Genomic DNA, 22742 nt, shown 5'->3' on the forward strand with positions numbered 1-22742 from the left:
GGTGGACTAGTTATTTGTATAGCTGGATCATACATATGTTAACTTATATTGTATTAGATTGGTGGCCAGTTGTTAGCATATAGAGCTTCATTAACTTTTTGTGTGTCCAACATAGTGATTGTTTTAAAATGGTCAGATCTCAGCAGCAGACTCACAGTCTCCAAGAAGGGACTAGTGGTTACCAAAGTAGAGGGGTAGGGGAGGGTGAGAGAGAAGGGGATGAGGGGTATTATGATTAGTACATATGGTGTGGGGGGTGATCATGGGGAAGACTGTAACACAGAGAAGACAAGTAGTGACTCTGGCATCTTACTACACTGATGGATAGTGACTGCAATGGGGTATGGTATGGACTCAATAATATGGGTCAATGTAGTAACCACATTGCTTTTCACGTGAAACCTTCATAAGGGTGTATATCAATGATACTTTAATAAAAAAAAAGAATGAGAAGAGTGAGCAGGCAAGGGAAGAAGGGGTGAAGGAACCATCAGGAGAGCATTGGCAACAAAGGGAAAAATGTGAGTCTTGAGGGTAGGAAACGATGAATGCCCACCAGCTGTCCCCTCAGTAAGACACTCTAGGAAAAATACACAGAATTGCCTCCTTTTATGTTCCATGAGCATCTGTGGTCCTAAATGATACTAACCACTGCTTTTACAATGGTTTCTGTAGGAATATTCACTTTATGTTGCAAATTATCAATTTACAGAAAACTTTTGTAATGTAACCTCACAAATGGGAACATGCCACAGATAAAATTATTTTTGAAAAAATAAAAAGGTCAGATCTCTAGATAATGACAAATTAATAATCTAAGCCCCTGCTTTTTTCACTTTAACTTCTTTGGCAAAATGTTTTAAGAATTATTCAATAGTTCTATCTATACTTTGCCCAGCACCGTGTTGGTTTCAGGAAATGTTGGCTGGGTGGCTGGCGAGGAGAACAACATAATTTTACTTTGCTCCTTGGTTGGGGCCGGCTGCTTGGCAGTGATCCTCAGGCTGCTAAGGCTTGAAGGGTTGTATACTATGTGTCTCTGCTTTCTGAATCATTCTCATCGAATTTTCTTTTCTTTCGTCTTAGCTCTTTCTTCTTCACAGCCATCTTCTTGATCCTCTCACTGCTTCTCTTTACTGTCACTTCTGCTGTTTTTCATTCCCTGCCCTCTTTCTTCTGCTTTCTTTTTTTCTCTCTTCTTGCTGAACTTTTCGGTAGTTTTTTTTTTGGCTACTTCTTTGATTGGTAAACAGCAAATCATATTTCATCTTACTATCTTCTGACTCATTTCAGCCTTTTTTGTTGTTGCTCATGCTCTCAGATGTTTTTTGTTTTGGTCTGTGCCTATTGTAGACACATGAGAGATCCAGGGATAGTGTCAGATAAGTAATCTATTACTGTATTTAATTAAGTGAACCAGCTTTCAGAGTGGCACATTAGCCTTCCTTGCTTGTCCCAAAACAAGGGATTTTGGGGAGCAAACTGTTTAGATCAGACTAGATAAATTGAAATGTTACCTAGAAAGACAGAATCACTGAGAATTAAATTTAGTGTAGCAGATCCAGTAGCACTTTGTGGCAGAGTCTCAAAGACGTGATGTTCTTCAATAGATCTGTGTATTTCACAAGTTAAACTTCAGAATGAGGAGGGTAGAACTGGAGTCTGTGGCTGGGCATGTTATTCTTGATAAACATTCCTGTATTCCTCTGAACTTGACCGCCTCATTCACACAGCAAACATAACTGAGTGCCTACTAAAAGTCTTCTTTTAGCTTCTGAGAATACAGAAGTGAGTCTCAGAAAGTCCGTATCCTCAAGGAGCTCATTAACTAGTGGGCAGGGTAGACATAATATAAATAGACAGGCAAATAGCTCAGGTTCCATGACAGCAGTAGCCAATTCCTGAGCCCTGGAGTGCCCAGGACTCAATCCTCTGTCCCCTTTTATTCCCTAAGTGAACTCATTACCTTCCTTTCCCTCTCAGTAAGTGGCAGCCCCAACCTCCAACCCACATCCCATCCATCAGCAAATCCTATTGCTTATCCTCAGAATATATCCAGTCACTTCTCACCAGCAGCACCGCTAGAACTGGTCTCCCTGCTTCCACCCTTGGTCCCCTGCAACTGATTCTCCTCCTGGTATACTGAGGGATCATCCTTTTAAATACCAACTGCTCAGAAACTCTAGTGGTTTTCCATCTCAATCAATAAAAGCCATGGTCATTACAATGGCCTACATGGCCCTACATGACCAGGACTCCAGCACTTCTCACCTCTTCTCTGATCTTTGTCCCCTCTCTTACTTTGCCCCAGCTGCAAGAGTGCTCTTGTTCCTTGTTTGTGATACTCATGTTACCTACACAGGACCTTTGCACTCACTATTCCCACTGCCTGGAAAGTTCTTCCCCTAGATAATACACATTGCTGTCTCCCTCTCACTTCAATCGGATCTCTGTTCAAGTGTCAACTAGTACTTCTGTGACTATCCCATCATAATAAACTACCCTAAGATAATGGTACCCCCCTCTTATTCTTTATTTCCACTTACTTTTGTTTACCATTTATCGTCCTTTGTAAGATTTACTACTACCTGAAGTATTAGATATTTATTTACTTATCAGCCTCCCCACCTAGAATGTCAGATCTACGAAGGCAGTGACATTTTTTGTTCACTGCTCTATGCCCAGCACTTCGAGCAGTGCCTGTCATGTAGTAAATGCCCAATAAATATTTGAAGGAATGACCAAAAGAAGTTGAATGAGCAAATGAAGGAATGGATGGATGACAGTATGTAGGAGTGGTAGTCATTTTATCTCGTGGCATGAGGAATTGTTTAGGCCTTCAGTAGGGGAATAAACAGCTTTCCCTTGTTCTGTACATGGGAAATATTTCTAGCTCTAGGGCATAAAGATGGAGCCCAAACAGTTGGGAAGCCAGTGTTCTGTTAAACTATCTGCTGTTTAATTTTTTTTCTAGATAATCACATTTTTGCCTGGGGCAATGGTGGTAATGGTCGCCTGGCAATGACCCCCACAGAGAGACCACATGGCTCTGATATCTGCACCTCATGGCCTCGGCCAATTTTTGGATCTCTGCATCACGTCCCAGATCTATCTTGCCGTGGCTGGCATACCATTCTCATTGTTGGTAAGGGTTTATTATGTGTGGGCTGTGGTGGTTTTGACAGAGGAAAGACCCACACATAGGGTACTGATGATGGATCACATTCTTGGAAACAGAAGTGTCCTGAAGAAAAGAGGGTACTTCTGTAAGTCGTATAATGGTCAGTGATGCCATACCTAAGTGGTAGGAGCAGAACATTGTCGTTTCCTGAGATTTGTCACTTGCAACCTCTTGTCCATTTTTCACATGATAACTTGGGGCTCTGCACCTCTTGCCATAGAATTTGTTACTTGTAGTCAGCCACTAATTTATTGTTGGTGTTCATGCTTTTGTGAGAAACATTCAGTACACCTTTAATAAGAAATGGTCATAACTGGTTCCTTCATAAAAATTATACTACATTATAAAGGCCTTTTTGAAGGTTTACAAATCAGTTATTTTAGATAAGTGGTTCAAAACCTTGACTGCCCCTTAGAATCCCCTGAGAAGCTTTTAGAAATCCCATTGTCCTGACCAATTAAATCAGTGGAACCTAGGGTCCCATTGTTACTTTCTGAAGATGATTCTAAAGAACAGTCAAGGTGGAGAATTGCTGCTTTACCTAGGGAATATAGTTAGAGTAGCTAGTGGTGCTTGGCTTATGATATTAATACCTGAAACAATAAGTAATTATAAAGTTATCCAGAGTGAGGACAATTACCTCCTAGGTTAACTCCCTATCCTAGTCTTCTCACTTTTCGTGGCTGTAATTCTACGTTCCTTACCAACTGAATATTTTTCCTCAGAGAAAGTATTGAATTCTAAGACCATCCGCTCCAATAGCAGTGGCTTATCCATTGGAACTGGTAAGTAACACTGTCTCAGGTACCAGGGGATTCCTGGGTGTGTGTCTTTGGGTTGGATTCCCTGCAGTCTCCAAAAAAAGGAAATAGGAAATATCTTTGGGAAATGAGGAATAGAGTGATCAAGAGGGAGGATCATATTTTGGTAGATGTCATAGTAAATTATAACTTGACATGGTGGTCATCTTTGCCAACCAAGCATATTGAGGTCATCAAGTGGCTTGCCCAACATTGCAGTACGACTTATGTATAGTTCCTTTCCTTACTATCCTAGGGAATAGGGTAGTAATCAGGGTTTGTTTACCCATTAAATCCGTAGTATCCCCAGGGGTATTTCTGTCTATAGGAACAGTCCTTCAAAACAAGGCCTCAGAATTGAAAGTTGGCTCAATTGTCAACATGGTTAGGAAAATCAGCCCAAAGCTCTGTGATAGTTTTCCTTTGGCTGCTTTCTTCATGGTTCTCTGTTGTTTGGGACCTGCCAGGAAGTTTGGTCTGTGTTCCTCTTTGGTTTTCCATATGCTAGAGCATCTCTAATCTTTGATATCTCAGAATCTGTATTTTGACATTCTGTGGAATCAAAGCAGAAAAAGACCCAAAATAAAAGCAGATCAGTCCTCCAAAAAGAAAGTCAGAAATCTAATCTAGACGTGTTGAACTCTAGTTTATACACACACACACACACGTCTTTTCTTAGTGTCATTTAGTATTCCATTGCTCAGCATCTATTTGTGCATATTAATATGTCACAGATGATAAAATACTGTTTTGCTAATAATAAGCACAGCTGTTTTGTTAACAGCTTTGTTTTATTGAACAGTATTTAAAGGAAAAACAAGATTAAAAGCACATATCCTTTGGCTGGAAAATGTAAACTCTAAAGGCAGGGATTTTTGTCTAATAAAATTCATTAATTTTACCACTTTGCCTAGAAGAGCACCTGACAAACAGTAAGTGCTTAATAAATATTTGTTGTTTGGATGTGTTATGGCCATCCAGTGAGATGTAAAAATCAAGTTGCCGAAGACTACGTGCCTTTTTATAAAGTTCAAAAACAAGCAGAATAATACATTGTTAAGGATACATACATGGGATAAAGTTTGGGTTTTTTTTTAAAGAAGAAATGATAGATATAAAATTAATCAGAGTGGTTACATCTGAGTGGGAAGCCAGAGAAGGAGCAGGTAGAATGATGTAGATAATGTTCTAGTTCAGTACTGTCCCATAGATCTTTCTGCAGTAACAGAAAGGTTCTATATCTGTGCTGTCCAGTTTGATAGCTTCTAGCTATTTGCAGCTACTGAGCACTTAAAAAGTGGCTACTGTGACTGAGGAACTGGTTTTTTAATTTTTATTTAAGTGTAAATAGCCATATAGTGCTAGTGGCCACCATATTGGAAAGTACTTTCAGTTTTTCAAGTGATAGATTCACGTATGTTTATTTTGTTAGGCATCAAAACTTACAAATATGTTAAAAATAGTCTTAGCGTTTTCCTGACTACATCATCATGGATTTTGTCTACACTTTAATTCCATGGGAATACCTTCATTAAGGTAACTTAGAACATGCTACATAATATGAAAGAACCAACCATCATATTTTAAAAACACTTAGAAATAGTCATCAAAAAATTTAATGAATTTAACGGTTGAAGACTTCTCCATTTGTATGTTTCCCCAGAAAGGGAGTTATTGGTGAGTTTTTCTGGCTACTTTAAAAGGTGTTTGGCTCAAATGTGAAATACAATCTTATATATAAGATTAACCTCTATGGAGGATGCTAGAGTCTGGATGCATCTATTAAAGCATGGGTGCTAGACTTGGTAAAATCTGGTGGGAAAGATTCTTCACTAATGCTTTAGAACATTGCTAATCTGCTAAGAACATAGAGATAAGCAACTATGAAAAGTAGTGAATTATCACTATGGAGATACTGACATATAATACCTTGTGTAAAAAGTAAAAACTTAGTCCCATATGTCTGACTTAGACTGGTGCAGTTCCACATCATGCAACTCTAGGAACCTCTCCAGGCATCATTGGGGCTATAAGGTGGTAAATCTTCCTTGCTGCGTGGCAAAGCTCTATTTCTGTGCTGTGTATCTGTCAGTGGTTCAGAGCTCTAGCCCAGGAGGTGGCGGCGGCAGTGGTGGGGGAGAAGAGGAGGACAGTCGGCAGGAATCTGAAACTCCGGATCCAAGTGGAGGCTTCCGAGGAACAATGGAAGCAGACCGAGGAATGGAAGGTTTAGTCAGTCCCACGGAGGCCATGGGGATCAGTAGTGGGGCCAGCAGCTCCTGTCCTGGCTGGCTTCGAAAGGTAATTCCTTTGGTAGAGGTACCTTAGATAACTAAGATCAGGCCCTTTGCAGAGACTAGACAGAAAGGAGTTGTCAGGATCTCTCAGTGTCCCACGCCCTGTGCAAGTGTTTTACAGCAGGCATCCAGGTTCTGATTTCCACTTGGAATGAAATAGCCAAATCTCTAATCCTTTTTTCTTCCTGACAAGAAAAGGTACAGAATGTTCTCATAGCTATATTACTTAAATGAATGTAAATTAGTATAACATCTCTTGAAGGCAGTTTTTGTAATGCATGTGTGCAAAGATTAAGCTTATAGATTTTGTACTGTGGTTTGTAGAAGTGGAATATTGGAGCAGTTGGAATGACGTACAATAGAGGAGTGGTTTATGAGAGTTGATGTTCAGACAAAAGATGAAAGAAAGTTGGTTACAACATATGGCTGTGCAGAAAGGGATGGAATACATGTGCAGTATGATCCCATTCTTTTAGCAAATAGGCATTACATAGAAAAATGTCTACTGTGAAGACTGTATATTGATCACTTTAACCTTGCTTATCGATGAGTAATGGAATTTTGGTGATTTTTAAAAATCATTTCCCTTTGCCCGTCTGTATTTTCTCATTTTCTACAGTGATCATTTAGAGTTTGCGAAGTTTTTTTTACTCCCCAAATAAAGTACCTATAGATTTAAAGTTCCCTATATAATAAGACTAAACATGATAGCTATTTAGGAGTATGAATGGAAGAAGCAGCAACTGCTCTATCTGAAGTTTCAGCCTCAGCCCTTAGTTAGCAGGCTGGCAGGGGCCTCACTGCCATCACCTTAAAGCTTCCCAACTCACTGGATAGCCTGTGTAGAAGAAATGTGTTGGGGAAACATGTCAGACTGTGTTCTCGAATTTGCAAGTATGGAAAGTAGTGAAGACACTCCAGACTATGTTCTTGAATTTGTGTTTAGAATCACATCACTGTTAATTACCCCTCTGAGAAAAGATGGCAGGCTGTTAACAGGTAGGGGAGCTCTGTTGTAACCACAAATGTCCTGCCCCACTAGAGGGTGCTGATGTCACAATAGAGTGAACGCTATAGCAAAATGGGAATTTGGGAGAGATTAAGTGCTTCCAACAGAACTGATGAGATTCTTTGTCTTATATGCAGGAGTTGGAAAATGCAGAATTCATCCCCATGCCTGACAGCCCATCTCCCCTAAGTGCAGCGTTTTCAGAATCTGAGAAAGATACCCTGCCCTATGAAGAGCTACAAGAACTCAAAGTGGCCTCTGAAGCTCCTTCAGAACATAAGCCCCCAGTAGGAGCCTGGGTAACTGAGCTTTTTGCTTTAAATCACAACTAGGTAAACAGTGGCTGCATCAACTCACTATACTATCTCTTCAGTAGTGCTTTAAAGTCTCTACCCAAGGCCAAACTGAGTTCCTTGGAGAAATAGTTACCTTTTCACATTTCTGACAGGCCAACACTGTTCTACACCAGAGGATTATCTCTTTTCTCTGCCTCAGAAGTACCAAAATTGAAATTCCAAAATTCATTTCCAGTTTTTCATGACACTGATAGGGTGAGTTGGAGGCTTTAAATATAATTAAGAAACAATGCTTGTGGTCCAGTGAGGGAGCAACACATGTATACCTAATAACCTTGGTAGAAATCAAATTGTGGTAAACACTTCAATAAAACTGTAAACCAGGAGTTCTTAAACTTTTCTATAAACAGCAAATATTTTAGGCTTAAGGACCATGTAGTCGCTTTTGTAACTACTCAACTCTGACACTGTAGTACAAAAGCAGCCACAGATAATACATAATGAATGAGCATGTTCCAGTAAAATTTTATAAAAACGGTGTGGTAGGTGAGAGCTGGCCCATGTGCTGTCATTTGCCAACCCTTGTTAAAAACAAAGTATGGTAGAAGGAGAGATGCAAATCCAGACTAGGATAATTGAAGTTTCCCAGAAGAGGTAATAAAACCTTTGAAACTTCAAAGTGAACGTTTTAATTCCTGTCAGTCAGCCTTCTTGAATTGTTTTGGTGATCCTGTTTATTGAACAGTTCTCAAATCTCTTCTAAAGTATAATCCACTGCATTTTATGACTGTTGACTCTTCGGGTCACAGTGTCCTCAATGTGATCAGAAAGACTTGTTAAACCAAATCATGTTTTCCCCCAGTTTAGCATTATAAATGGAAGATACCAGTACACTTAAAAATTTTTCACAAAGTCCTTCAAAATAGATGAGTTCTTTTTACCTTATAACAGAGTCAAAGGCACTGAGAGTTGCCTTGTCCTGTTATGTTAGGTCCAGGTACTACTATAATCCTAGTAGTTTTCTATCTCTCTTGCATTTACTTCATGCGTATGTGTGTTTAGTCTTGTTAACTTTAAAAGTAAAATCTGATAGCACATAGAAGTAGTTCGGACTGGGGAGCTGTGGTGTCTGAATAGAACCTCCTTTTACCTTCCTCTCTTCTCTCCTTAGCCACGTCGGCTGAATCCTGCAGAAACATGTGCTGAGAAGGGAACACCATTGACTCCCCCCACCTGTACGTGCAGCACTCTACAGGTTGAGGTTGAGAGATTACAGGGTCTGGTGTTAAAGTGTCTGGCTGAACAACAGAAGCTACAGCAAGAAAACCTCCAGATTTTTACCCAACTACAGAAGCTGAACAAGAAATTAGAAGGAGGGCAGCAGGTGAGAACGTTAAAAGAAAATTCAGTTTCTAATGTTGTTTTGAAGAATCACAGAAACAAAACATCAAGGACTGAAATAGACTTACTGCTTTATCTTTTGGTGATGTGATTTTCATAATCCCAGACGCTTTGGGCTTTGTTCAGGCACCTGGATTGAATCATTCTCATCACCTAACTTTCATTGTTTTTTCTTTTACTTCTTATGAAAAAGCTCAAACATTACAGTTCAGTGAACACCATATATTCACATCTAAGATTCAGCAATTGTCAATATGTGTATTTGTTCAAATTGTGTATTTATAATATGTGTGTGTGTGTATATGTGTGTACCTTTTTTTTTTTGCTAAACCATTTTTAAGTAAATTAAAAAAGTAATGACTTAGCACCCCCCTAAATACTTTGTTACATATATCCAGAAATAAAGACATTCATGCTTCTGGATAACCACAGTGCTATCTCCACACTTAACAAAATTAACATGGATATTCTCAATTCTCATCCAGTACCCAGTTGATACATGGATTTCCCAGTTTCCCACCAAAAAATGTCCTTTATGATTGTTTTTATCAGACCAGAATCCAGTCAAGAACCCCAAATTATGTCTCTTCATTTCTTTTAATCTAGAACAGTTCCCTCCACCACCATCACCTTTTCTTTTTCTTTTTTTTAATTTTCATGGCATTGACCTGTTGAAGAAATAGGGTCAGCTCTTACTTCCCATATTGTGGATTTGTCCTGTTTTCTTGGGATGTTGCTTAACTTGTTCCTTTGTAACTCTGTCTCATCTGTAAACTGGAAGTTGGACTTAAGGTTTGGCTAGATTCAAGTTAAACATTTTTGGTAAAAAATACTTATATAGGTAATGCTGCTTGCATGGTTTTTAAAGAGCCATAGTATTACTCTCTATAACAGAGTGAACTAGAACCATCCCGGCTTTGCTATTTACCAGCTTGATATGTTTGGACAAATTACTTTGTTTCTGTGAGCCCTGATTTCTCACCTAAAAGAAGAAAGTAACACCACCCACCTTGTATTGGTGGGAGAATTAAATGAAATCAGGTCAATGAAAGTACTATAACACTTGAGGTAAGCCTCGGGTGACTGGTGGCTGTAGCAAGCAGGAGGATTGTTTTGCCTAGAGCTGTTTCAGTTTTAAACTGAGAATTCTGCATCCCAGAAAATTCTGTAGTCCTGGGCAACCAGGATAACCTGTCACCATTCCTGCAGCAAATGTAAAGTTCTGGACTTTATCTAAGGTAGTATTATCCAAGTTTAGTAGTATGAGCTTCTCACACAAGTGTTGCTACAAGTCCTTAGAGGTTGACCCTGAAAATCTAGTTGGGAACTGCCGTGACTAGGTGGCAGTGTTAATGTGGAACTGTGTTTTATTTGGACAGGTGGGGATGCATTCCAAAGGAACTCAAACAGCAAAGGAAGAGATGGAAATGGATCCAAAGCCTGACTTAGATTCAGATTCTTGGTGCCTCCTGGGAACAGACTCCTGTCGACCCAGCCTCTAGTCTCCTGAGCCTGTATAGCCTCCAGGAAACGGGGATTCAAAGGACTTCACGGCACACTTACGAATGCAGAGCGCGCTTTCCTGGCTTTGTTCACTTGCAGACAAGGAGTGCGAGGCGGAGGCTCTGAAGCACTTTCCATATACACTTGGAGAGTGGCACTGCCTGTTAGATAGGATCTAGGAGTGGTTTTGTTTTGGGGAATGGAAGGGCCCCATGGCCCTGGCTTTGTCCTCAGTGACTGCCATAACAGCAGCAGCTCTGTACCTCATCTGGTGATCCCACCTTTGAAGAGGAGACACAATGCTCACCTTAATTTTGCTGGTAGCAGCTTATGTCCCATTTATCATTTTCACCATTAGTTGGAAGCTGCCTTGGGATTTCAACACCAGGCATTGCACCACTGGGTGGAGGAGGGCAAAGTGTAAAGCTGGAGTGGGCTGTAACCAGGTGTGGCCTATCCAGGGTCATCTAGAGAGTGGTGAAGTGTTCTGAGCCCTTTCAGGAACCCTGAGTCCAGGGAAATACGTCTGGTGGAGTCAATCTAGGGCTGTTTTCAGAAAGTTCAGTTACTTCGTGCAGCTAAGTGCTTTAGGAGGAAAAGTGGGCTTAGATTGCTTTTCCCCTGAGGATTAATTGATATTTCTTCAGTGAGGAGTAGGGAAAGAAGGGCAGGTCCCTCCTCATCCCACAGCTGGAGCTTCAGGCTGTGGCTGACGCAGGGTGGGGTTTCCTAGCTTTGGAAGATACCTCTAAGAGATAAAGTGTCTTACGGAGAATTGGGTCAGTGGGCAAGAGAAACAGCCTTAAGAGAAAACCGTGAGGGACAGAGGTCCTTCTTTAGTTGCCTCTACTTAGCATCTTCAAGAGGACCTAGGTGGACTCAAGTCTTATACCCATGAGCAGGCTTCCTGTGCCTCTGCCTTCATGGCTCTTAGCGGTCTAATCTTGACATCAGCAGCCCCATCTGCTCCCTTTCTGTATGTCTATCAGTATTTTTCCCCTTTTGGTGTTTTATGAAGCCATATGAGTGAATCGGTATCATCTTTCCTACTTGAGTGGCCCAAAGCCAGCACCAAACCTGGTAGTCCCTGTAGCCTAACAGAACAGGTAGAACCTGCCAAGTGAAAGGAATTTGGCTGTGAGCTCCCTTCTAACCCCGTAGTCATTGTGTCCTTATGTCCTTGAAGACAGGAGCAAGCTAGCTTTCCCAAAGAGGGGAAGCATCCTAGAAGGTTTTACATAAGGATGTGAGCTCTGTGTTTTACCTAGCCTTACAAAATGTTCCTTTAGTGTTTTGGGTCTCCCTTGATTCGTCTCACATCCTACCTCCCTAGAAACAGCTAAAATTAATTTTTTTTCATTTTCCCCAAACCAAAAAAAAAAAAAAAGAATGTTTGGTATCTGCTTAGTATTTTGGAAGGACTTGTGTAATGGAAATTTTGCCATTTCCCTAAAACCGGTAGTGTAAAGGGTGAAGCTTGGGGAAAACCCGATGGTTGGGGATGGGCAACTCTGTTCAATGGGATCATCTTTGGTTTGATATTCCCATTGTTTTCTCAATTCTGGGAAGCCTAGTACAATGGTACTAATGTAATCACCAAAGCCTTTTCTTAAAATAAGGGAAGGGGCCAACCCTGGATTAAAGTTACAAGTTCTGGGGACTTGGGGGTTTGCTGTAAACCCTAACAATGGGTTTTAGCTCACCATGTAAATGCAACTTTGATTTTTTTAAAGACTGACTGGCCTTTCATGTTCCTGTATCCCTCATACTCTCTATCTCAGCAGGCCTGAGAGGCAGGGTCAGTTTGGGTGTTAATCATGAGTATTGCTTCTGCTATGAAACCAAGGAATATGGGCATGTTGCTGAGACTGGGATGAAAATAAGCATCAAAGGGAGGGTAAGAGCCTGTTCTTGTTCCGGAGGGAAGTCATTCTCTAGCAGTGGAACACTGTGGTCATTTTCTCTAGCATGTTCCCTTGGGAAGTTTAGGTTTGCTATTAATCTGGCTGGGAATCTTAAGTTCTGTGCCTTAGAGACAATTTGCACTTTCCCAAATTGTGCCTGGGACAGCCATATGATTTTTCCCACCAAACAACTATGCAAACAGAAACCAGTTCAAAGGTGGAGGCCATGCATTAGATAAAAAGTGGAATGCCTTCGAATGGTTTTCTGTAGCTAATTCTTTTAAATTTTGTCATACTTTTCTTCTTTATTCAGTGCTAGGTGTTTAAAATTTTCCAGTAGTATTGCTTTTGAGTTATAGCATAACCTGAGTTACTCCTCTGCTCTGACATTGTTTGCTAAAGAACTAGCTTATTGTTAGCCAGATTTTGAAAGGTTGAGGGTGGAGTGGTTTGGCATTTCTGTTCCAAATAAACATTTAAACTCTCAATCAGTGCTGTGCCTCAGTAAGCCTGCACACGGACCTTAGGCATGGGGATGAAACACCCAGATTTTAGGCCTTCATGAATCTTTGAGTCAGTGAGTCTTTATATAAATAAAAGGTCTTGTAACAAAACACAAGGGACATTGCACATAAATAACCTTTGCCTCTTTCCACTCTTTTTCTTGCTTACAGAATCATTTCTGCTGCTACAACTTTTCTCCTCCAAGACTTAAAAAATACAGTGCTTAAAATGCAGAGGGGCGGGGATTGGGGGGGAGCCATTTAGAGAAAAGATCACATCTTGTACTCCTCAGTCACAGTGGACTTTTTCAAGTGATAATGCCAGTTTATGTTTATTAAAGTTTTCCCGTCAAGAGGTTGAACTGTTGTGGTTTCCCTGGCATAGCACAGCCAAGTTATAACTTCTCGTGGCTGAGCATTTCACTAAAGTTAAAGCAAAAGCAGCCTTAAACTCACATTTCATTTGGTTTGCCATATATTTGGAAACCCTTGTAATAGAACAACTCTGGAGCAAGGATGTATTATAAATAAATAATTTTCAAATGAGAATCCCTGGGCCTCCAAAGAAGTATTACTCAATGATAGTGCCAGGACAAAGCAGACTGTAGTCAGGACTAGAAAACATGTTCCTTCCTGCTGCAAAGCCAAAAATCATTTATTGCTTCAATGATTAACGATGGAAATAAACATGCCGATAGCTAAATTTCACAGAATCATGAATATTAGGGAGAAAACACTCTTACCATATCTCTGCTACCTCCTGTGTAGTTCTGAAGAGTGATAAATTGGTGACCAAAACCAAATGTTGGCCAAAAGGTACTGTGCTTCACTAAATACGCTGCTGTTAAGAAATATTTTATCAGCAGGTCTGCATACACTTCTAAATGAACTGAGTTTCACCATGAGATTTTTCCTATTGCCTAACCTTTTCAGCTTTAAAATTTATAACATTTACTTGTAATATAGTTTCTTGGATAAAGTAATATAACAAATGGACACTAACAAACAGCATTTATTTATTCATTATCATCCTCTCTTAACCAGGAAGAGACTAGATAGAAAAAAGCATCTCTCTTTCCAAAATCAGACCAAACTAAATTTAAAAGACTAATAGAGATTCCTAGTACAATCAAGGCCTAACTAATGTTGAGATTGAAGGGAACAGTAAGACATTGACGACTATTTATTTTTCTAGCAACATAAGAATGAATAATTGCTTCCTGTGTCTCTAGAAACCACTCCCTCCACACACATTTGTTCTTCCTAGAGGGCCCTGATCTGTGACCTTAATAACATCATCCAGGGATCCCAAACCCAAAGGCCTGGGGGGCTAGGTAGGTGGGCAAACAAGTGAAGCATGCCAGGTGGAACTGGTGGTCAGTGCTCTGACCCATCTGAAGGAGCAGCTGATTCTGAAACCCACTCAGTGTTAAAACTGGTGTTTCCAGAACTTGCAGTGTTTCAAGGGTTCCTGCATATTCCAGTATTTAAATGTCAAATATTTTTAATGCTGTGCCAGTCAAAGATACGGGGTGCAAAGCAGCCCACAGGCTACCAGTGTGACCTTGGCCATACCTCATTCTTGCTACCACTTTTACCATCAAGTGGGAAACAAAGTGTGCACCTTACTAAACTTGCCTGGAGGGTGGGGGGTGGAGTATACAAAGTGGGTTAACTGTCCAGTGTCTGTATGTGAGGTTACTTTAAGTGGCCAGCCAAAACACCATCATGTGATACTTCTTTTTCTTTGCAATATTAAGAGCATAAAGTAATCTAATATAAACTGTTTTTAAGAATATAATTTTTTTTCAGCCTAGCATTCTGCAGCTTCACATATAAAGCCTTAAACTCACATTTCAAAGTGGTCTGATCTGTTAACCCAGCCACACAGCAGAAGCTGCAGCGGAAATGGGTCAAGAGTGAGTGGCCATTTGTTACTTGGTCAAATATTTCTGTTTTGTTGTCTTCCACAGTCCCCTTTGCCCAGGTCAGGTTGGGTGGTTTTTCTCCAGTATATTAAAACTAACAATCTGAGTGATGCTCTCAGGACAGCAGTCCCACAATATTTCTTATCTGTTGTGCTAGCTTCATCCTGTCTGCACTGATATACCCTGACAATTACCTTAAATTTTCTCTCACTTAACACGTCTAGGACTCACTCATTAATTTTAAGTCCCAAAACCCATTTATTGAGGGCCTAATTATGAAGGTACTTGGAGTAGCCACAAATCTGCACAGAGAAACTAAAAAGATAGGGCATCTTTTCCATCAAAATTACTTTCTAAAACGGAAGTTTACTGTGGCATCATCATCAGGGATGTGACACTGCAGTGTCCCAAGCTTGCTTTGATAGTAGATTTTGCTGCCTCATTTAAAAAGCCATCCAACCAACCTGATCTGAAAGCAGAGTGCTAGGAATAGCTGAAGCTGAAGTTGTTTTGTTCTGTTTTGGCATGTGAAATCCATTAGAAAAGAACAACTGCAGAGACATGGTGTGTTTCCCCCTGTAAAGTACATAAAGATGAGGTTCCCTTTATTATATAGCACACCACAGAGAGGGTTTAAGATACACTGGTGCCCTAACCTTACACATACTTAGATTGGTTTTTGGCCAGGACCATGCACAAGGGAGGTGAAGGACAGACAGTTTGCCTTACAGCAAAATCATATTTTCTTTTATAAGAGATACCATCTGGGTGACCTTGATCTTGACACCAACTCACCCTAATGAGCCAACTTCTTTGCAAGAGTAAGAAGGGTTAACAGGAACCACAGGCATACAGGCAGAGGCAGTGGCAGGAAGGCACTTAACTAGCACAGACCACAAGTCAGGCTCGTGAGAAGAGAGCTTTAATGTAGCTTGCTCGCTTTAAGTGTCTTCACCCATCACTTCTTAGGGCAATAACAAAAGGCATGCCAACCTGAAGTGGTAATTTATTGGGAAGCTGAGGCTTCCATCTGCCTCCTGCTGCTTAGCAATTGGTCTCTACTCACTGATTTCATCTCTGTAGGCAGATCTGAGAATGTAAAAGTTTTACTTCCACTTTGCATCAAATTATTTCCATTTAGTGCTGAAGAGAACCAGAGCCTCCCAAACTATCAAGGTTTCTGCTGTTGAATGCTCAATTGTAATACTTCCTTGGAGGCGGAGGATGGTTCTTGATGGTCTTACACTTGGGAATGTGCCATTCAGCCATCTTAGGAGCAAAGTGGCGGCTACAGTGAGGGCACTGAATATAATCTGGATTTTCTGCAGGCAGGATGGGAGGCAAGTCTGAAGGGTGTCCACCTTTGGCAATTACCTGCTGGACCTCTCGACTCTGACGAAGGGAATGGATGAAAGATTCATGCTTCTGTCTCCAGTTGCTCTTCCGAGGAAGTTCAGCCTATAAGTAGAAAGAAGGCTGATATTCAACTTGTCATTATCTCATCTGCGTCTCCATTAGAATGACCATAAGGAAAAAAATGGGTGTTAATCTACAAGATCACATAACAGGAAAGGAGCAGTGGTAACTGACTTGCCAGAGTGGAGGCACTTAAACTAAGGGCTTGTAAAGGAAGATAATACTGAGAGGCAAGCCATTTTTCCCAGCAGAACCCGTGAGAGGCTCAGTACTTGCAAGCACCAGGTAGTAGAAAGAGAGGAGACACAGGGCTGAAATAAGCTGGACCTCAGGGCACCTCTCCCACCTCCTACATCTAAGTGTCCTTCACTTCGAGCGCTCTCACAGAAGAACAGGTTTATTCTCTGGAGAAACTGAACCATCCAGGTTACAGACTCAGTGGGGAATGGTTCATCTTGGAGCCGAACATTGGGATTAAGTGCCAGTGTACACGACAAACTGCGCGACTGTCAGCCTCCTTCCACTCAGCGTCTAGAGTACCCAGCACGCTGGCACCCTCATAGGAGACAAGACCTCTGGGTGCACTGAGCAGTTGAGAGAAAAGCTATCAGATGCTGACTCTGAGGGACGCCAGTTAAAAGGCTATTTGATAATCCTAACAGGAAGGTCCTTAGTCAACAAGCCCACTTAAACGGCTTAAATATCAATTGTCAGCCAAGATCACCAGATATTTGAATAAAGCTCTAGCAAGAGAGACCAAAACAAGCACATGAACACACTGCTACACACACACACATACAGCAGCAGCAGCAGCTAGGCAGGTAGAAGAAAACTTATAACCAGAGAACATAAAGAACTATTACAAATTAAAGCTGTGATAGCTAAAAAGAAAATAGAAATGTAAAATAATATCAAGAAAATTACTCAGAATAGGGAAAAAGATAAAACGAAAGTAGGAAAGATTTGAAAATTAGAAGATAAATCCAGGAAATCCAACACCTGACCAGTAGGAGTTCCAAAAGGCACAAGGAGAAAATTATTAAAGAAATAATATAGTAAACATTCCTAGAATTAAAGGTCACTACTCTTGAGATTGAAATGGCCTATCAAGTTCCCAACACAGACATTGTAAAATTTCAGAATTTCAGAATAGAGAATCCTGTAGCTTTCAGAAAAAGAAAAAATAAGTTTCATATAATGGAGCAGGAATCAAAATGGCATCAGATTTCTCAACAATAACATTGGATGCTAAAACCAGTGGGAAAATGCCTTAAAAGTTCTAACAGAAAATCATTTTTATCTAGAATTCTATACTTGGCCAAATCATCAAATATAAAACTATTATATAAATATTTTCATTAATTCCAAGACAAAAAATATGCCTCCCATATCTTTCTTAGTAACCTTCAGCAAAGCAAGGAGTAAAGCAAGAAAAAAGAAGGCGCAGGTTACTGGAAACAGGACCCAACACAGAAGAGAAACAGAAATCCCAAAACAACAGGTCTGTATCAGGCCTATAGAATAACCAGCCCAGACTGGAGCAGGAGGGAAAAAAGTGGTGGGAAGGAGGTTTCCAGAACATAAATAATTAAATGGATAGATTATAAGAGGTGTTTGAGCATTTATGAAAACATTAACAGGTGTCTGACAGCAGATGGATCTTTTAGACAAAAAAGAAATAGAAACAATTAGAGAGGAAGGAAGCCAAGCAAATGAAGACATGAGTAAATTATTAACTCCGGACGTATGCAGGCGAGGGCAGAATTCTTCCACTTACCAGTGAACAAAAGCTACATGGTTATTAAAATGTAAAAGGTGATTACTGGTTTAACCCAAAATTGTGAATCCACTACAATGAAAGAAGAGGAGAAGAAAAATAGGAGGAGAGGGAAAATGAAAGAGAGCTTAAGGCAAAGCACCCATAAGAGGCAGTCAATAAATAATATGCAAAATTGATAAATCAAGAAAATAAGCATGTTATTTACAAATATGGAAATGTATAGCAAAAGAGACATCTATCAGAACTGGCTGCCTCTGGAGCTAGATGAGAGGCTGGAGAGGGATGAGGCAGGATATTGCTGATAAGCATTTTAGGTCACTTAAGTACTACATGATTTTAAAAATATATTCAAGTACTATTTAGATTTTTTTTAAATTAGTTCTAAAAAGAGGAAAAAGCAAGTAGCTGCTTGGTCATCTAACTTCATTACTGATGAACAGTAGGAAGAGATGTTATCCAGGGAAAAGGAAGGGGCCATCTGAAGAGTTTTACTGAAACAGACAAGAAGGCAGAGAATCAGAGTGTCAGGTGGTCCCGGAACCTTTTAAAAATTGAATTGGGGGAAAGTTCCTCACCTTTATGATACATATACTTTAATTCTTCATCACATTGGAATTTTATTAAATTAACACTAATCACAAAGCACAATGATGTGGACCCTGTGCTCAAATACTTAGGATCCAGTAGAGAGACAAGAGGTAGGAGTATGCTGGAAGTTTGTAAAGTTATATGCTGATAAAGCATATAAGGAAAATCACCTGTTCTTGTGAATACACTAGAGGAATAACCGGGAGACATAAACCACTCAGCTTCCAAAGGCACAAAGTTGGGACATTTCAAGGAGGGAAGTACATTTCAGTTCAGATCCTTTCTGCCTCAGTGCAATATATTTCCCCAAACAAGTCTACACAAAGCTAGGGTGTCTGATCTCAGAAACCCAATTCCTTAGCTTCACTGCTACTGTATTCAGGGTTTACAAAACACAGATTCTTTTAGGTTTTGGCCAGAAATAAACTGCTATAGGGTGACAGTGGATTACTAAGTTCAACAGAAAGAAAACAGGAAAAAGCAGAAACTAGTGATCATATCATTATTTACAAGAGCAAAAGGCTGACTTCTTGTTGGAAATTGGACTTAAGGGAGATTATCTCTGAACATGAAAGGGACTTCATGATCTCCCAAACTGTACTTTAGAAATAACTCTAACTGCAAATGACTTCTAATAGTCATCACATAAATGTGAGTTTGCAAAGGCCCCATCAAACACCCACATAAACTGGAAAGTGTTAATGGACAAGAGGTGCTAGTGCAACAAAGGGAGGGTTGGAAAGGAATGAAAATGGATGATACTTTCACACAGAATATTAGAGCTGGATGATGTTTTGAGATCATGTGGGCTAGGCTCTTTTGAACTTTGATCATGTGCATACCACTGCCACTTTATCTCCCTTACTATTTATTATTTACTATTTTTCTTTAAATTCATGGTTCCTAGAAATCAAGGGCTTGATGTTATTATATTTTTCTATTATACACTAAAACCAGTAAAATAAAAGACGTTTGTCAGCACATCGCACTTTGAAAAACACTCATTTACAAACCTTGCATAAATTTGACAGGATGGTGGACTTATTTCAGGAGAAAATCTCCAGATCTGACTGTCCAAACTAGGGGGATTATGAAGTTCCGCTAAACTTATCATCAAAGTGTTTCAAAGTCCTTTCTTTTTAAAGCATAGTTTTTCTGCAGCTAGGAATATTAACCAAAAATAAAGTCCTTTACCTTTAAAGTGTTTACACTCTAAATGGTAGAAAAAGAATTTTAAACTTTCATCTGTTTACTAAGAAGGTATATCAAAATTGAGTTAATCCTGAGAAAGCTGACACGGTTATAGGAGTGGTAACAGATCCTACTCTTGGGAGGTGGCAGAGTATACTGAAAAGAGCAAGAAATTCTCTCAGGGGTGAAATGCTGCACAATTATTTCTTTATATTTTTCGTGGCTGTTTATAAGTTTTCTAGAGTAAACATTCATTACTTTCATAATCAAAAGGACATATACTTTTTAAATCTAAATTTTGGAGTCATTCCAACCCAGATTTAGATGCTGAATGCTATTCAAAGCTGTTTGTGATCTCAAGCAACTTAACCCGAGATTTGACTTTTGAACTGAAAAAATAAGAGATAATGAAATCCCCACAGAGATGTGATAAGGATCGTATGAAAAGCTCCCATCACGGTGACTAGTACCCAGTAGTAACAAATGGTAATTCTCCCTCCCTCCCTGTATGACACATGAATTTTTCTAAAAAGTGATATGAGGCCCTTGCAATGATCCCTACTCAAGTTAAATCTGTAAGACCCTTGTTACCTTGACAGAGGCTGGTCCCTTCCAGTTCAAGTACTGCTCTAGTTCTGTGCCCTTAGCCCGGGCCCTGGAGGAGTCAAACACTTTCCTCTTGGAACTCTGCATCCTGCTGCAGATGCTGGAGTGTCTCTCCAGCCTGAGCAAGAGAAACTTGCGTCCACAGTGGCTGCACTGGCCAAGTTCTGGCTCATCAGTGGAATGGCCGGAATCTGAGGAGTCTGGGGCCCTAGACAAACCAGAATTGCTGGTAGATCCCTGCAAAGCACTGCCTTGTGCCTCTGAAGGCTGAGAAAACTTCTCTTTCAATGGCCCTGAGACTTGGTCTCGGATTTTATTATTGCTTGCTATAAGTCTTTCCCTTTTAAGCTTCTGAATTCCATGACTAGAGAACTGGAATGGACTCAAATTTTTGTGAGACTGTCCCCAGGTTTCATCTTCTCCCCTGTCTCTACTAAAGACCTCCTCAGACCTGGATTCCAGGGAGCAGACAGGTTTGTACATGGCGTTGCTATGACCTTTAAGTCTCCTTCTGGGGAGTGTCATTCTCTGTAGCTCTCTTTTTTCATTTTCCTCATCCTGTTCTTTTTCCTTCTGGATCCTTCTCAGTTCCTCCTCTGTCTTCTTCAGCTTTGCCTTCAAAAGGGTCTCTTTTCTTCGGATCTCCTCCCCTAAGCTCTCCCCTGCAGCTTCTAGTCTTTGGATCTGCATCCACTCAGTCCTGCTGGGCTGCACCACAGCCCTCTCTTCCTGTGGGGCAGCATCAGTACTAACCACAGATGAATTCACCCAGTTCCTCGAACCAAAGCTGCTGTATGAAAACTCTCTTGGCTGAGGGGATCTTGGAGAGACATTCTGGTCCACATCAGAGCCAGCCTCGCCTGGACTGTGAGGCTTCCTATGGAACACGGGTTTCAATGGGTATGCCCGGTCCACTCCAACTTGCTTTTTTGTAAAGGGGATGAACTCCTGATTACTGGCTTTGGGATACCGGAATTGACGGCCTGATGAGTAAAACAAACCCTTTGCTTGGCCCTGGGGATTGCTTCTTGAATCTTGCTGGCTAATTCCAGCACAGCAGGGATAGGAGTAGCTCCGGGCTTTTGTGTTCCATTTGGGGTGAGTGTAGAGGTTATCCAGCATCAGCTCTTTGTTGTTTAAAGGCTTCTGCTGGAAATTTCTCCTCCGGTGCCCCATTGGGGTCCGCTGGGAAGAATCACCCTTTTCGTAAGGGTCTTGATTAGTTGAGCGGAGCCCTGAAGCTTCCGTTTTATTATATGGCAGCATAACGCCCACAGGCCGAGTTGGCGCCAGCTGGAGACCAGCCATTCAAGGGCTTGGATTGAAGCCTAGGGGAGATTTAAACCAGATACATGTGAGGAGTTTGAATTTCACCCAAGCTGCTAAAGCAAACTTTCTACATTTGTCCGGTGGTGCTTTTTAGGGACAGTGGTCTGCCAGAGCTTTCATTCAGTAAGCATTTGGTGAATGCTTACTATGTCCTGTGAGTGCTTATTAGGTCCTAAGGATAGAAAACCGAATGATACTTAGCTTTCCTTGTATACCAGTACCAGCCTCTCCATACACAGTGATGCTCCTGCCCTACACAATATACTCCCTAGTAGGTGGAAAGAGCTATTGGATTGAAAGTCAGGTTTTAGGCCTGCGACACAGGACAAGCAACTTCCCTTTACGGCTCCAGTTTCTTCACTCACAAAATGAGGGATTCTCCCAGAGTTACGGCTGGAATTTAGGGACCTTAAGACTCCAAGTCCAGCCTCATCATTTTACAGGTGAGAAACTGGCCCAGAAATAAATGAGTGGCTCAAAGAGCTCTCCGGGCTTCCCTCTTGAGAGAGGCCGCTCAAGGCCTACAGCAGGTGCCTGGCTGTAAATCCCTCACCTAACGAGCTCCCGCGGAGCCGACCGCAGCTGGTCTGTAACCTGGAAGGCCTTGACCACCTGGCCTGCCGCCCGGGGTTTTAGATCCGAAACGCGGAAGTCACCTTCTGTTCTGGAGGGTCAGCCAGGGCGCCCCCACTGGGGACTCAGCTTTGGGGACAAGGCCTTGCTCTTCTGTGCATCGGGCCCCTGGGAGGTCAACGTGATAACCCCACGTCTCCCCGCCCTCCCGCGTACCTGAGGCTCTCGCTGACCGCTCCTGCTCAGGGGAAACCCTAGGACTTAGTTTTTCTGACCAAACGCCCCCGCCCCACAACTGACCGCCGCGCAGGCGCTCTCAGAGGGCCTCTGTTATTCCCGTTGCTTAGAGACGGGATCGCGTGCGCGCGCAGCCCAGCCTCTAGCCGGGCCCGAAGCGAGCGCAGGCGCAATGCTCACGCGATCGCGCGTTGCCTGGG

The 22742-nt window shown here is 41.2% G+C and overlaps 2 protein-coding genes across 2 annotated transcripts in view; one reads left to right on the forward strand and one right to left on the reverse strand.

Annotated features, from left to right (window-relative positions):
• NEK9 (NIMA related kinase 9) overlaps positions 1-13443 on the forward strand; it is a 34382-nt gene extending 20939 nt beyond the window's left edge. Inside the window, exons 17-22 of the mRNA XM_036913134.2 lie at positions 2975-3145; positions 3907-3966; positions 6074-6282; positions 7425-7586; positions 8755-8967; positions 10364-13443. Coding sequence (XP_036769029.1) covers positions 2975-3145; positions 3907-3966; positions 6074-6282; positions 7425-7586; positions 8755-8967; positions 10364-10486 — 938 coding nt within the window. The 3' untranslated portion in view covers positions 10487-13443. The remainder of the gene's footprint in view (positions 1-2974; positions 3146-3906; positions 3967-6073; positions 6283-7424; positions 7587-8754; positions 8968-10363) is intronic.
• A 1245-nt stretch (positions 13444-14688) lies between these two features.
• On the reverse strand, positions 14689-22658 carry ZC2HC1C (zinc finger C2HC-type containing 1C). The gene is made up of 3 exons (XM_036913135.2): positions 22522-22658; positions 20389-21731; positions 14689-16280 (listed from the first exon to the last, which is right to left on the reverse strand). The coding sequence occupies exons 2-3, from the start codon at positions 21709-21711 to the stop codon at positions 16017-16019; spliced, it is 1587 nt and encodes a 528-aa protein (XP_036769030.2). The 5' UTR covers positions 21712-21731; positions 22522-22658; the 3' UTR covers positions 14689-16016.
• Positions 22659-22742: the final 84 nt, after the last annotated feature.

This window comes from Manis pentadactyla, chromosome 11 (assembly GCF_030020395.1).
Source record: "Manis pentadactyla isolate mManPen7 chromosome 11, mManPen7.hap1, whole genome shotgun sequence".
Classification (NCBI taxonomy): domain Eukaryota; kingdom Metazoa; phylum Chordata; class Mammalia; order Pholidota; family Manidae; genus Manis; species Manis pentadactyla.

Coding starts and splice junctions, on each gene's coding strand:
- ZC2HC1C (XM_036913135.2), bottom strand. CDS start 21,711: ATGGCTGGTCTCCAGCTGGCGCCAACTCGGCCTGTGGGCGTTATGCTG. Junction 16,281..20,388: donor AGGGACCAGCCTCTGTCAAG/GTAACAAGGGTC, acceptor TTCTACTTATAG/GCTGAACTTCCTCGGAAGAG.